Below are 14,980 nucleotides of genomic sequence, written 5' to 3'. Positions count from 1 at the left end.
GTTAAAGGAGTACACTGAATGCCCAGAACAGTGAATGAAAATAAAACTGTATTAAAGTACATTATAAAATTTCAGAATCAGTGGACAAAAATAAAATTAGTTAGTTGCCAGAAGGAAAACAATAACATTGTCAGTCTCATAAAAAGGATAAGGATCAGAATGGCTTTAGGTTTTTCAACAACAGCAACAGAAACTAGAAGACAAAGCCACCATGTGTTTAAAATCTAAAGAGATGATTTCTGACTTGAATTCTTATAGCCAATCAGTCAAACTTTTAATTATAATGGTAGAATAAGAATATATATATATATTTTTTGAGACGGAGTCTCGCTCTGCCGCCCAGGCTGGAGTGCTGTGGCCAGATCTCAGCTCACTGCAAGCTCCGCCTCCCGGGTTCACGCCATTCTCCTGCCTCAGCCTCCCGAGTAGCTGGGACTACAGGCGCCTGCCACCTCGCCCGGCTAATTTTTTTTTCGTATTTTTTTAGTAGAGACGGGGTTTCACCATGTTAGCCAGGATGGTCTCGATCTCCTGACCTCGTGATCCGCCCGTCTCGGCCTCCCAAAGTGCTGGGATTACAGGCTTGAGCCACCGCGCCCGGCCGGTAGAATAAGAATATTTTCAGACATGCCAGGTCTCAAAATTATTACCTCCCAAATTTTCTCAGGAAGCTGTTGACAGACAGTTTCACTAAAATGAGCAAGATAGGTTAAATGGAAAACATGGCATCCAGTTCAACAGAGTCCGAGGGATTCATCAAGACAATAGTGAAGGGAGATCCCAGGATGAAGCTATGTATCAGGTATAGGGAACAATTAGCCCAGGACATAATGATTTTTTTTTTTTTTTTTTTGAGGTAGGATCTTGCTCTGTAGCCCAGGCTGGAGTGCAGTGGCACTATCACAGCTCACTGAAACCTCCACAGCCCGGGCTCAAATGATCCTCCTGTCTTAGCCTCCCAAATAGCTGGGACCACAGGCATGCACCACCATTCTTGGCTTTTTGTATTTTTTTTGTAGAGACAGGGTTTTACCATGTTGCCTAGGCTGGTCTTAAACTCCTGGACTCAAGTGATCTACCCTCTTTAGCCTCCCAAATGCTGGGGTTACAGGCGTAAGCCACCACAACCAGCCGAGGACATAATGATTTGACAGAGATTTCCAAAAAGGTGATGGGTTTTAAATCTCCTCCCAGTGCAGTTGGGGGCAGAGTTTGGCAAATTAGTAAGTGCAAAGAGAAATAAAACAAAAGTAAGAAAGGAAAAAGAATTACAGTGTACTGTATGTGGCCCAGTGGTAATAATATTTACATCCTAAAAATGTAAGCCTTGAAATTGGTCTACTCAAGAATATGATATAGGTATATTGATAAAGAGGGGTAATGGAAATCATTTACATATCTAAGTAGAGAGTAGAGGAGTAAAAATGCAAATCAACTTCCATTATGTGTGTTACATAGAGTTACAAAGAGAAGCATCAAGAGAGAGTCATACAAGCACAGCTGCACTTAAAAACAAAGTCAGAGATAACTCTAGAAGCAAAATATGGTGGAGATGGTTGGCCAGGAGACCAGTTTTACTTGTTGTTTTAAAAAAAACAAGTTTTCCACAGGTTAAGCATATATAACTTTGATTTTAAAAAGAACAAAATTTTCTTGAATCTTCAACTATGAGATAAAATCCAAGGGCCATCAATCACAGCCTTACCTTTCTATTTCCAGCCCCTACTTCTGTTCCACCTGACAACTATTAGTACTCATGCTGATGATAATATTCTTCTGGCTTTGTTTTACCACTCCTGAAAGACCCGTTTCAAGCCCAACCTTGTTGATATAAATCTTGTGCTATTGTTAGACTTTAGCCTCTTCTGAATAGGAATTGAGTCTTACCACTTTTATCTTTACAATCTAGTGCCTATTGTTTTTTACATAGTATATGTGTTTATTGATTTATGTAATTGTAACAAAAAGTTCAAATATGAGTTGAGCTTCAGGTAACATTTTGTAATGGAAATACATTTAGAGAGAATTTTATTTTTCTTTTAGTTGTGTAAAAAACAGTTTCAATACAGTGCCTCTTTGCGAGCACATCTTATTCGTCATACCAGAAAAGATGCACCCTCTTCATCCTCGTCCAACTCCGCATCTAATGAAGTGTCAGGAACGTCATCTGAGAAGGGCAGAACCAAGCGGGAATTTATATGTTCCATATGTGGAAGAACATTACCTAAATTATATTCTCTCCGAATACATATGTTGAAGCACACAGGTGTAAAGCCACATGCATGCCAGGTAAAGCTGTAACGTTTATTTTGCTATTTAAAAAACATTAGAACTTAACTATGGGTGCCAAAGAGACTGGTGGGATATGTATTCTCAAGTCACTCTCATATTTGTAAAATGTCAGGGAAATTTATGACTTATTTATTGCCTAGACCAAAGGTGATTCCCTATTGTGTTTTTTAATTTGCTCTCTGAAGTTGTAATTTGAATCTGTTTAAGACGTTTGTGAAAACTTAACTAGGGTCCAGAGGATGTATAGGGTGAAAGATAATCACCAATGATGATAAAAACCAATTTATCATCCCCATCATTCCTTAACCTTCAACTAGACCAACCCAGACTGGGAAGGAACCCATGGCTTAAACAAATCTCTGTGGTCTGTAAAAGTTCTGCCTAAGCTGTGTTCCTTTCTAGAGCTAAGGATTGAGAGTACCTAAATGCCAAAATACTACTCAAGGGCGATGAATCTTGTGATTAGCCAGCTTTGGGCTGTTTGGAACAGTGAAAAATTTCTAGTCACACTTGTAGCCTTATATATATGATTCAGTTTGGGGTTTTTTGTCTCTTTTGAGACGAGGTCTTGTTCTGTCTCTCAGGCTGGAATGTAGTGGCATGATCACGGGTCACTGCAGCCTCCCTCTCTCAGAGGCGTAAACCATCCTCCCACCTTAGCCTCCCAAGTAGGTGGGACTACAGGTGTGCATCACCATGCGTGGCTAATTTTTTTATATTTTGTGGAGATGGGGCCTAACTATGTTGCCCAGGCTGGCCTCAAACTCGTGGGCTCAAGTAGTCTTCATTCCTCAGGCTCACAAAGTACTGGAATTACAGGTGTGAGCCACTATGCCAGGCCTGACTCAGTATTTTTATTAAAAAACAGTTTGGAACCAATGGGATTTTTTTCTTTTTTCTTTCTGTATTTTAATAGTTTTTGGGGAACAGGTGGTGTTTGTTTACTTGGATAAGTTTTTTGGTGGTGTTTTCTGAAACTTTGGTGTACCCATTACTTGAACAGTATACACTATACCCAGGGTGTAGTCTTTTATGCTTCACCCCCAACTCACCCTTTCCCCCAAGTCCCCAGAGTCCATTGTATCATTCATAGCTTAGCTCCCAATTATGAGTGAGAACATAACGATGTTTGGTTTTCCATTCCTGAGTTACTTCATTTGTAGTAGTGGTCTCCAATCATTTGAACCTGGGAGGTGGTGGTTGCAGTGAGCCGAGGTGGTGCCACTGCACTCCAGCCTGGACAACGAGCAAAATTCCATCTCAAAAAAATGAATTAATTGGCCGGGTACAGTGGCTCATGCCTGTAATCCCAGCACTTTGGGAGACCGAGGCAGGTGGATCACAAGGTCAGGAGATTGAGACCATCCTGGCCAACATGGTGAAACCCCGTTTCTACTAAAAATACAAAAAATTAGCCAGGCATAGTGGAACACACCTGTAATCCCAGCTACTCGGGAGGCTGAGGCAGGAGAATCGCTGGAACCCGGGAGGCAGAGTTTGCAGTGAGCCGAGATCACACCACTGCACTCTAGCCTGGGCGACAGAATGAGACTCCATCTCAAAAAAAAGTAATTTTAAAAAGAGTAGTGGTCTCCAATTCCATCCAGGTTGCTGCAAATGCCATTGTTTTGTTCATTTTTATGACTGAGTAGTATTCCATGGTATATACATACACATATTCTTTATCTTCTCATTGATTTACGGGCATTTGTGCTGGTTTCATATTTTTGCAACTGTGAATTGTGCTGTTGTAAACATGCATGTGCAAGTATCTCTTTCAATGAGATTTTTTAAAGACAGGGTCTTTCTTGTTTTATTACCCAGACTGGAGTACAGTGGCGTTATCTTAACTCACAGTAAACTCGAACTCCTGGTTTCAAGCAATCCTCCTTCATCAGCCACCCAAGTAGCTAGGACTTCAGGTGCATGCCACCACACCCACCTAATTTTTTTTTTTTTTTAATTTTATAGAGACAAGGGTCTTGCTATATTGCCTAGGCTGCTCTTGAACTCCTGGTCTCAGGCTGTTTTCCCACCTGGGCCTCCCAAAGTGCTGGGATTATAGGCATAAGTCACTGTGCCTGGCCTCCAGTGAGGTTTTTTTATATTTCTCTCTTTTATACCTTTTTATTATTTTACAAGAGAGTGGGCTGAACCCACATGTACCCTTCACCCAACCTCAGTAGTTACCAGCTCATGGTACATGTGTTTTATGTATACTATTACTCACTACGCTACTCCCACCCCCACCTCCACCCCGCCAGGTTTGTTTGTTTTGGTTTGGTTTTTTTTTGGAGGTAGGGTCTCACTCTGTCCCCCAGGCTAGAGTGTAGTGGTGCGATCTTGGCTCACTGCAACCTCCACCTCCCAGGTTCAAGCCATTCTCCTGCCTCAGCCTCCCGAGTAGCTGGAACTACACCCGCACGCCACCACGCCCAGCTAATTTTTTGTATTTTAGTAAAGATGGGGTTTCACCTTGTTGCCCAGGCTGGTCTTGAACTCCTGAGCTCAGGCAATCCAACCACCTCAGTCTCCCAAAGTGTTAGGGTTACAGGCATGAGTCACCGTGCCCGGCTCCACCAGTTATTTTGAAGCCAAGTCCTAAGGATCACTTTATTTGTAAATTTATGTATTTTTTTTGTTTTTTGTTTTTGAGAAAGATTCTTGCTCTGTCGCCAAGGCTAGAGTGCAGTAGCGCGATCTTGGCTCACTGCAACCTCCGCCTCCTGGGTTCAAGAGATTCTCCTACCTCAGCCTCCTGAGTAGTTGGGATTACAGACGCCTGCCACCACACCTGGCTAATTTTTTTTTTTTTTTTTTTTAGTAGAGACAGGGTTTCACCATGTTGACCAGGCTGGTCACGAACTCCTGACCTCAAATGATCCACCTGTCTCGGCCTCCCAAAGTGCTGGGATTACAGGCGTGAACCACCACACCCGGCCATAAATTTAAATACCAAGTATGAGTTGGGCCTCTTGTCTTTCCATGTGGCACTACTCAGAATGTGTGGTCTGTGGACGATAAGTAGAGAAATAGAGAGTAAGCATGTAGAAACTGTCATAGCAATTTGGCATTGTCACATCATTTTTAACAAAAATTTTTGTGTTTAACAAAAATTTCTCCCAGTGGATTGTGGAAAAGGAAAAAGATAATTAGTTCTTCATCACAGTTTGAAAAGCGCTGCTGTAGTTGGTGTAGCAGGAAATGGTATATTGTTCTTGATTAAGCTTCCATGTCTCTTAATATAAAGTATACTATTTACCACTCTCAAGGATAGCATGAGGTTTGTCTGATTTTTACTATTTTGAGAGTCTCTGGTAAACACATGGATTTAAAATAACAATGTATGTTGAATACTGAATCAGAAGAGGGGCCATCTTTCAAGTTGGTTTCAACTTTCAGTTTGTCATTATGTTTATTGTAAGTTAAATAATTTAAATATTTATTTAAAATAATATATTCATTTTCTCTGTCCTCGTTCTTCAGAAACAATCTCCCTTTTTGTTTTCTTGACTTAATCACCCCTGTTCTATCTTAGGTCTGTGGAAAGACTTTTATCTATAAGCATGGTCTAAAATTACATCAGAGTCTTCATCAATCCCAAAAGCAGTTCCAGTGTGAACTATGTGTTAAGTCTTTTGTTACCAAACGGAGTCTTCAAGAACATATGAGTATTCACACAGGTAATGAGAAATTTATATTGACATAGTTACATTTCATAAACTATTAATGTATGCTTTAATTATACCAGAAATTGCATTCATAAACTGATAGTCGTGTGTGCTCAATTTTGTATTGAGATAATATTTAAAATTAAAAGCATAGGCTGGGCACCGTGGCTCACGCCTGTAATCCCAGCACTTTGGGAGGCCGAGGTAGGCAGATCAGAGGTCAGGAGATCAAGACCATCCTGGCTAACACAGTGAAACCCCATCTCGACTAAAAATACAAAATATTAGCCGGGCGTGGTGGCGGGCTCCTGTGGTCCCAGCTACTCGGGAGGCTGAGGCAGGAAAATGGTGTGAACCCAGGAGGCGGAGCTTGCAGTGAGCTGAGATTGCGCCACGGCACTCCAGCCTGGGCGACAGAGCGAGACTCCATCTCAAAAAAAAATTAATTAATTAATTTTAAAAAGCGTTTTCTTAGATCTGGTTTTACAGCTATGTTTGTATATAGAATATTCATTGTTTCCCTCAGTGTAGAAAAATGTGTACTAAGTATTAAAATCATGCGTAATTTAAATCCAGGCATAAAGAAATGATCATGCTTTTAAAAAGTTAAATGGTAGGCAGACATAATTGTCAACATAGTAGTTGGCTTATATTTTTTGTCCATACATACTTAGATGTTTTAAAGCAAAAATGTGGGAATAGTCAATGAAGGGTAGATACCTGCTGCAACTTGTATTCTATTACTGTTACAATCTGTAGATCATACAACTGTATCACATTCTTTGGATCGTACCTTCTGATAGTACTATAGTTGTTGAGAGGAAATGGGGATTTTGACATGGTTTATTGTTATTCTTAGATGTCTGCCAAATGTTACAGCGTCCATGTCCCTTTGGTAAAATAACTTCTGAAATAACATAAAGAATTCTGCTAAAGGCCAGGCATGGTGGCTCACGCCTGTAATCCCAGCACGTTGGGAGGCTAAGGCGGGCAGATCACGAGGTCATGACATCGAGACGATCCTGGCTAACACGGTGAAATCCATCTCTACTAAAAATACAAAAAATTAGCTGGGTGTGGTGGCACGTGCCTGTAGTCCCAGCTGCTCGGGAAGCTGAGGCAGGAGAATGGCGTGAACCCGGGAGGCGGAGTTTGTGATGAGCCGAGATCACGCCACTGCACTCCATCCAGCCTGGGCAACAGAGTGAGATGCCATCTCAAAAAAAAAAAAAAAAAGAATTTTGTTAAAAGAGGACTGATTGCTGGATATGTGACAGGGTTTTGATTTTTTTCTAATAGGAGAGTCCAAGTACCTTTGCTCAGTTTGTGGAAAGTCTTTTCATAGGGGCTCTGGACTCAGCAAGCACTTCAAGAAACACCAACCAAAGCCTGAGGTTCGAGGCTATCATTGTACTCAGTAAGTATTCAATATGTGAGGCATTCAATTAATTTAATTATGTTTTTATTTAGTTTTCTAAAAAATATTTGAAGATAATGTTAAACTGTAACTTCAGTTTACTCTTGATTTTAATGTCCTTTTTTTCTTGCCTAAGGGTTACTGTTTTTAACATCTTTGAGATGTAAATCATTTACCATACAAATCACTCATTTAAAGTGATTTAAGATTTTCAAATGTACTACCTGGAAGTGGGGGTGTGGGAAAGAAGAGTCTCACTGCCAGCCAGTTTCTTTTCCCCAGTCCTCTTCATTTTCCAGAGCCTCCTGAAATCTCTGTTATGATTGAGGTAAAATTCATATAACATAAAATTAGTCAGGCCAGGCACAACAGCTCAAGCCTGTAATCCCAGCACTTTGGGAGGCCAAGGCGGGCAGATCATCTGAAGTCAGAAGTTTGAGAGCAGCCTGGCCAATGTGGCAAAACCCCATCTCTACTAAGAATATAAAAATCAGCTTGTCATGGTGGTTCACACCTGTAGTCCCAGCTACTTGGGAGGCTGAGGCAGGAGAATCACTTGAACCCAGGAGGTAGGAGGTTGCAGTGAGCCAAGATCGCACCACTGCACTCCATCCTGGGCGACAGAGTGAAACCCCACCTCAAAAAAAGAAAAGAAAAAGAAAAAAAGTCATTTTAGGGTGGGCGCAGTAACTCATGTCTGTAATTCCAACACTTCGGGAAACAGGTGGGAGGATTGCTTAAGGCCAGGAGTTCAAAACTAGTCTGGGCAGACAGCATAGCAAGATCCTGTCTCTTAGGGGGAAAAAAAAGCCAGGAAGCTCTCTCGTTTGCTCTTTTTTTTAACTTTTTGGTTCAGGGGTACATCAGAAAGCTCTCTTAACAGAGATTCAACAATTTTTTTTCTTTGTTAAACATTTATCTGGTCACTGTAAGCTTTTAGTTTTCAGAGTTCCTTCCTGGTAAGGTTGATTCTAACAGTTTGCCAGTTTATCCTCTGCTTTTGTGGAGAGATGGGTTTTTGGAGCTTCCTACTTGACATATTTGTTGATGTTACTCTAATTAGTCTTATTCTGCAACAAAGATAGTTTGTTATCAATACATTTTTAGTTATAAGTGAAAGTACACTCAACCCGAACAGGTTTGAATTAAATATAAAGTCTAGGAGTCTGGGTGGTTTAATGTAAACTGGATTCAAATTCATTAGCACTTGTTTTCTGTGAGGCACCCTATGGACAAGACAATGGCAGTGGTTTCAGTCTCACATCCTCTCAGATTCCAAATTGTCAAACTTATTTTCTGGTAGTTCATCAAAGCCCTGAGGATTACTCCAGTTACATCAAGTTAAGTCAGTTATCCCTGAGTCAATCACTATGGCCAAAGGAATGCTTTGTTGTGGTTAACTTAGGCCCAAGTCATTTGCTCTATCCCTAGGGTCAAAGAAAGGTAAAGCCTCCCCTCAACACATAGACTAAGAGAGAGAGGGTTGAATAGGGATCTCAAAGTGGGGTCACTTAGGAGAGAGAGAGAGAGAATAGTAAATTTCCTCCTTAATAACCTTTGGGAACTATGCACTATGCTTTCTAAAACATTTCTGGTAGCCTTAAGATGAAAAGAACCTAAAACCCTGTAGCCTTTATGCAAGATTGGAAAATTAGGGAATTCTTTTAAGTTGAGATTAGGAGTTCTAAAAAACTAAAAATAATTACTGCGTTCTTGGAAACTTGTTTTAAAGGAATGAGATTATCCATTTGGGTAACTGAACTTTATTGCAGATGTGAAAAAAGTTTCTTTGAAGCTAGAGATCTTCGCCAGCACATGAACAAACATCTTGGTGTGAAGCCATTCCAGTGCCAATTTTGTGATAAGTGCTATAGTTGGAAGAAGGATTGGTATTCCCATGTGAAGTCTCATTCTGTCACTGAGCCTTATAGGTGGGTAAATTTGAGAAGGAGCTGAACTTAATTGATACATGCATGTACTCTGATTATTATGACTGCTGCTGCTTTGGACAAAATAATTTGGTCTTTTCCCCTATTTTAGGTGTAATATATGTGGCAAAGAATTTTATGAAAAAGCTTTGTTCAGAAGGCATGTAAAGAAAGCTACCCATGGGAAAAAAGGAAGAGCAAAGCAAAACCTGGAACGGGTGTGTGAAAAATGTGGAAGAAAATTCACTCAGCTAAGAGAGTATAGGAGACACATGAACAACCATGAAGGTAACTATACTTGGTATAGTTATCCTTATAGAATAAAAGCCAATCCAGTAGTGATTCTCCCTTTACCAGCTCTTTCACCTTCCTTGGTAAAGGATTAATTTTATATCTTTATTCAAATGACAGAGGTGATCTTGAACCTGAGTACCTAATTATTGTGTATATATAAATAGATTCCTTTTTTAGTGAACTTAATTCTGTATCCACATTGTTATGCTGAACTAAGCTATTTGAAACCTCTGCTTTGAAGGAGTAAAGGAATAAATGAGATTATGCACAGAACCTAAAATTTGTCTCAGTCACATCTGTCCATAGGAAGATCTTTAGAGAAATCTTGTTTATTCTTTTTTTTTTTTTTTTTTATGGAGACAGAGTCTTGCTCTGTCACTCAGGTTGGAGTGCAGTGACGCAATCCTGGCTCACTGCAACCTCTGCCTCCCAGGTTCAAGTGATTGTCCTGCCTCAGCCTCTGGGACTACAGGCACCCGCCACCATGCCAGCCTAATTTTTGTATTTTTAGTAGAGATGGGGTTTCACCATGTTGGTCAGGCTGGTCTCGAACTGCTGACCTCAGGTGATCCACCTGCCTCGGCCTCCCAAAGTACTGGGATGACAGGCGTGAGCCACCGCGCCCGGCCCAGAATCTTGTTTATTCCAAGGAAAGCCATTGAGTCCTAAATAAAAGATTGCCACAGTCAAGATAGAAAGGCTTATGAGCTACTGTACCTTTTAATAAAAGGTAGTTTGGTAGGCAGTTTAAGTATATTTTGGTGCTTGCACCTCACTACCCATGCTTTTTTTTCTTTTTTAAGGAGTTAAGCCATTTGAGTGCTTAACATGTGGAGTAGCTTGGGCTGATGCCCGATCTCTAAAACGCCACGTCAGAACACATACTGGTGAACGGCCCTATGTCTGTCCTGTATGTAGCGAAGCCTACATAGATGCTCGAACACTCCGTAAACATATGACAAAATTCCACAGAGACTATGTGCCTTGCAAAATTATGCTGGAAAAAGACACCCTTCAGTTTCATAACCAAGGAACTCAAGTGGCACATGCTGTTAGCATCTTAACAGCAGACATGCAGGAGCAAGAAAGCAGTGGTCCTCAAGAACTTGAGACTGTGGTAGTGACGGGAGAAACTATGGAAGCTCTGGAAGCTGTTGCAGCTACTGAAGAGTATCCATCGGTATCTACACTTTCTGACCAAAGTATTATGCAAGTGGTTAATTATGTATTGGCACAACAGCAAGGACAGAAGCTATCTGAAGTTGCAGAAGCTATTCAAACTGTTAAAGTAGAGGTAGCACATATTTCAGAAGGAGAATGAGTATGTTAATGAAGATAAAAAGAAGTGACATCTCTTGTACACTGAACTCACAGAACATTTGTTTACAATTCTGTGTGACTGACTGCTTGGAGTTTACATATCAAAGCTCTGGGCTGTTTGGTAACATAACATTTCCAAACATTTTGCCTGGCCAATGGGTTCTATAGAAAAGTCCATTTAGTGTAAAGAAATTGAAAACAAATCTATTAGGTTGGTGCAGTTACTTTTGCACCAACCTAATATTTGATGGCAGTGGTTTATCATGATATACCTTTTATGAATTAATGTTTATAAATGACTGTACTGAATTTAAAACTGTACAGTTTCATTTGCATTTTGACATTACTTTATTATACATTTTGCATTTAAAAGACTGCACCAGTTGGCTTTTCTTCTGTTTTATTCTCAAAATATAGAGATTCTGTGATTTATTTGCCCTGTTTATGGATTAAAAAAAATTCTAATATAAAGCATTTCAATAGGATGCATAGGTATATTACGTTTTTTAAATGCTTTAGATCTGTGATTCTTGACTTACTATTTATTTTATCCCCTTTTAAGTCAGGGATTCTTTATTCTGTTTTAAAGCACTTAATGAGTTACATGTTGTAATCAAGTTTGCACAATATATTTATATGAGGAACCCATAAATGAATAGCTAATTTTAAAAATGCCATTAAAATGCATGAAATGCTTATTAAAACCTTACTATACTATTTCTTCAAGGCAAGCAAATTGACCATGAAAAAAGAACAGAGTTATTTAACACTGTTGATGGGAAAATTCTCCTTGATAACATATGACAATTAATGGAAAAAAAATTCTCATTATTTGTAAAGAATGAACAAGTTAATGAACAAACAAGCTAGGTTTGGTATGTTTTCAGCTTTTGTTATCATGTTTAATTGTTTAATTTGGTTGAAAAACTGCAGTTGAGAAATCGGATAGCAATATAGATATTCACAGCGTCTCTGTGGATACCATGTAATTGTCAGGTAATTTCAAAACATTGAAAATTATTCAGTGCAGCCCTCATAGTATAATACTTGAAGAAATTGATTACAGTTCCACCAAATTGTTGAAGATAAATTATTTTTAAAGGTTATGAAAACTGAGTTATATTAATTCATTTGTTTGATTTTTAAATCCCACCTCCTCAAGCTATCCAATTTTCTGATTTTGAAAATAACGATGAGAGATGCCACATTTCTCTCTGGGAAACTACCACTCAAAGTATAATTGTTAAAAATTAAGCTTTTAGGTATTAGAAGCTGTTATAAAGTACAAAATTAAGATATAAGCAGATCACATGTAAATCATTCCTAAAGCACAAGAAAAGAATGTGCCTTGATGTACATATATTATTAAGATGCCTCTCCCAGTTTACTTTAAAAATGGCTTTAAGGATAAAGAATAAATGTGATAGCTATGCATGCATTATATATTTGCATTTGCAAATTTCCCATTGTTTTAACAGCTGTGTGGCTGACTTTCAGTTTTAAGAAGTGAATTGACATACAGCCCATAACTTTATAATGGCTGCTCATTTATCTTATCTTTCAGTTAGTGAAAAAGCATTTCAACCTGACTAAAATTTGGAATTGTGTCTTTTATGTTCCATCCTCTGTTGTTACTAGATTTAGTTTAAAAATGGTATATGACCATTAATGTATGTCATAAACATGTAAATAAAAGATGTTGAATCTTGTTTAAAAGCATGGACTTTGGAGTTGAGCTTGTTACTATTTTCAGTTCATAAATCAGTTGTTACTTGATGTGGTAATTTTTTTTTAAAGAGAAAGGAAATCAAACACTAAAAAATAACAATTGGAGGAACACTTAATATTAAAACTTCTTACTCTTAAATATAATTGATAGGGACAAGAGGCAAGGAAATAATGGGTAGAAGAGGGCAGTTCCCCAGCAAAAGCCTGGAAACTCATGGTCCTAAATGGGAACAGGCATTCCTGTTTCCATGTCCAAATGTTGCCTTTTGGTCCACCACGCCCCCCTATCCTGTACCCATATAAACCCTAAACCCCAGGCTCCATGAGCAGAAGAGTGGTGTGGCAGAGAAGGAGAGAAGAGAGGAGCATCTAAATGCCCAGAGGAGTTCAGCTGGGGACCGCGGCAGAGGAGATCAGCCGTGGAACAGCTAAACTCCAGGAGAAGATCATCTTCCCACTCCATCCCCTTTCCAGCTCCCCATCCATCCCGCTGAGAGTCATCTTTATCCGACAATAAAATCCCCCGCATCTACCATCCTTCAGTTTGTCCATGTGACCTGATTCTTCCTGGATGCTGGACAAGAACCCGGGTACTAAGAGGGCACCGAGCTAGTTAACACTTAACGCCATCTGTAGACAGCAGAGCTAAAGGAGCACTGTAACAAAGCCCCACTGTAACCCCACTGGGGCTTTGGCAGTTGCAACCACCCCCACCAGGCGCTACTGTGGGGCCAGAGCCCAAAAGTGCTCAATCTGGCTCCGGCACTTGCCCATCTGTGTGCTTCCCCTCCTGTAAGGGGTTTGGCTGAACAGATGAGCCATGCCCGTGTCGCATGTCCTGCGAGGATATCAGAGAACTCTTCTGTTTTGCAGTCTTGTCACAGGATTATATATTGTGCCATCAACTATCAACTTGAAATAATTTAAATTTGTAAATTATATAAACTCCATGTAGAAACAAATGTTAAGAAGGTTCCAAAACTTCAACGCAGTTTTAATGTTACCAAGAGGGCATTGTTAATTTATAACAATTCCTTTTTAGAAACATAAAGCATATTGCTGTCATGAGATGACTTCCAAAAACTATGGGTGTCTCCTGATCAAATATGGAGGCCTTAAGCACTTTTGGCTACTTGTTACTGCTGCTAAACAATTTGAATCACTGCTGTTACTCCCTGAAATGCCTGTATTGTCAATAGAAATGAAGTAATGCTCTAATAGGTTTTAATATGTTCATTTTACTACCAAGCCAATAGGGGTTTGCATAATTGCACAAGTTACTTAAACTGTTGGATTTAGAGCTAATGCAAACCTTCAGGCTTTTTTTCTCCCCCCTGTTGTTTTCATAGCATTGGTATAAACTAGTGTGGGCATGATGTTTTTTTTGTTTGTTGTTTGAAACAGGGTCTCTGTTGACCAGGCCAGAGTGCAGTGGTGCAAACACGGCTGTCTACAGCCTTGACCTCCTGGGCTCAAGCAGTGCTGCCTCAGCCTCCCAGGTAGTGGGGACCACAGGTGTGCACCACCATGCCCAGCTAGATAATTTCTTTATTTTTTGTAGAGATGGAGTGTTGCCATGTTGCCCAGGCTGGTCTCAAACTCCTAGGCTCAACTGATCCTCCCACCTAAGCCTTCCAGAGTGCTGGAAGCCACTGCACTGGGCCAATGATGCTTTCTGGGCCGATGATGCTTTCTGTTCCTGATTCTTTCTTTTAAATCTAATCTTTTTGGAGGTTCCTAACAGGGGTTTTACATTCAATGCTTGGCACATATGCAGTAAAAGTTAGCCTTTGCTTCCCCGATCCTATAAATTTATCAGAACTAGTTGTTGAAATGTGTGGAGCAAAGATACATAATTTCTTTAATCACTTAAAATACACCATACTTATTTTGTAGTCTATTATTTGAAGATTTCGTTTTTTTTTTTTTTTTTTTTTTTTAAATTTTTTTTTTTTTTTTTTTTTTTTTTTTTTTTTTTTGTTTTTTTTTTTTTTTTTTTTTTTGTTTTTTTTTTTTGGCTAGTCAAGTGAAGCAGTGGGAATGGAGAAAGAACAAAGAAATCAGTAACTGGTTGTGACCAATTAGTTACAAATACCACTGCAATTTTACCAGCCATCTGAAGTTTTGAAGTTTAATACTACTGTTACTAGATTTTTTGTGGGTGGGGGTTGGACAGGGTCTCACTCCCATCGCCCAGGCTGGAGTGCAGTGGCACTATCATTGTTCACTGCAGCCTCGACTTCTGGGCTCAGGTGATCTTCCCACCTCAACCCCCAGACTAGCTGGGACTACAGGTGTATGCTACCACATCCAGCTCATTTTTTGTATTT

General features: G+C 39.7%; 1 protein-coding gene across 1 annotated transcript in view; it reads left to right on the top strand.

The window, feature by feature from the left end:
* The window catches only part of ZBTB11 (zinc finger and BTB domain containing 11), a 31,325-nt gene extending 18,682 nt beyond the window's left edge, over window positions 1–12,643 (top strand). The window contains exons 6-11 of the mRNA XM_017869514.1: window positions 2,044–2,289; window positions 5,831–5,975; window positions 7,263–7,380; window positions 9,153–9,311; window positions 9,421–9,596; window positions 10,406–12,643. Coding sequence (XP_017725003.1) covers window positions 2,044–2,289; window positions 5,831–5,975; window positions 7,263–7,380; window positions 9,153–9,311; window positions 9,421–9,596; window positions 10,406–10,923 — 1,362 coding nt within the window. The 3' untranslated portion in view covers window positions 10,924–12,643. The remainder of the gene's footprint in view (window positions 1–2,043; window positions 2,290–5,830; window positions 5,976–7,262; window positions 7,381–9,152; window positions 9,312–9,420; window positions 9,597–10,405) is intronic.
* Window positions 12,644–14,980: the final 2,337 nt, after the last annotated feature.

The sequence above is a fragment of the Rhinopithecus bieti genome, unplaced genomic scaffold (assembly GCF_001698545.2).
Source record: "Rhinopithecus bieti isolate Rb0 unplaced genomic scaffold, ASM169854v2 scaffold_4640, whole genome shotgun sequence".
Taxonomy (NCBI): Eukaryota; Metazoa; Chordata; class Mammalia; order Primates; family Cercopithecidae; genus Rhinopithecus; species Rhinopithecus bieti.
This window is presented reverse-complemented; position numbering and strand designations above follow the sequence as displayed.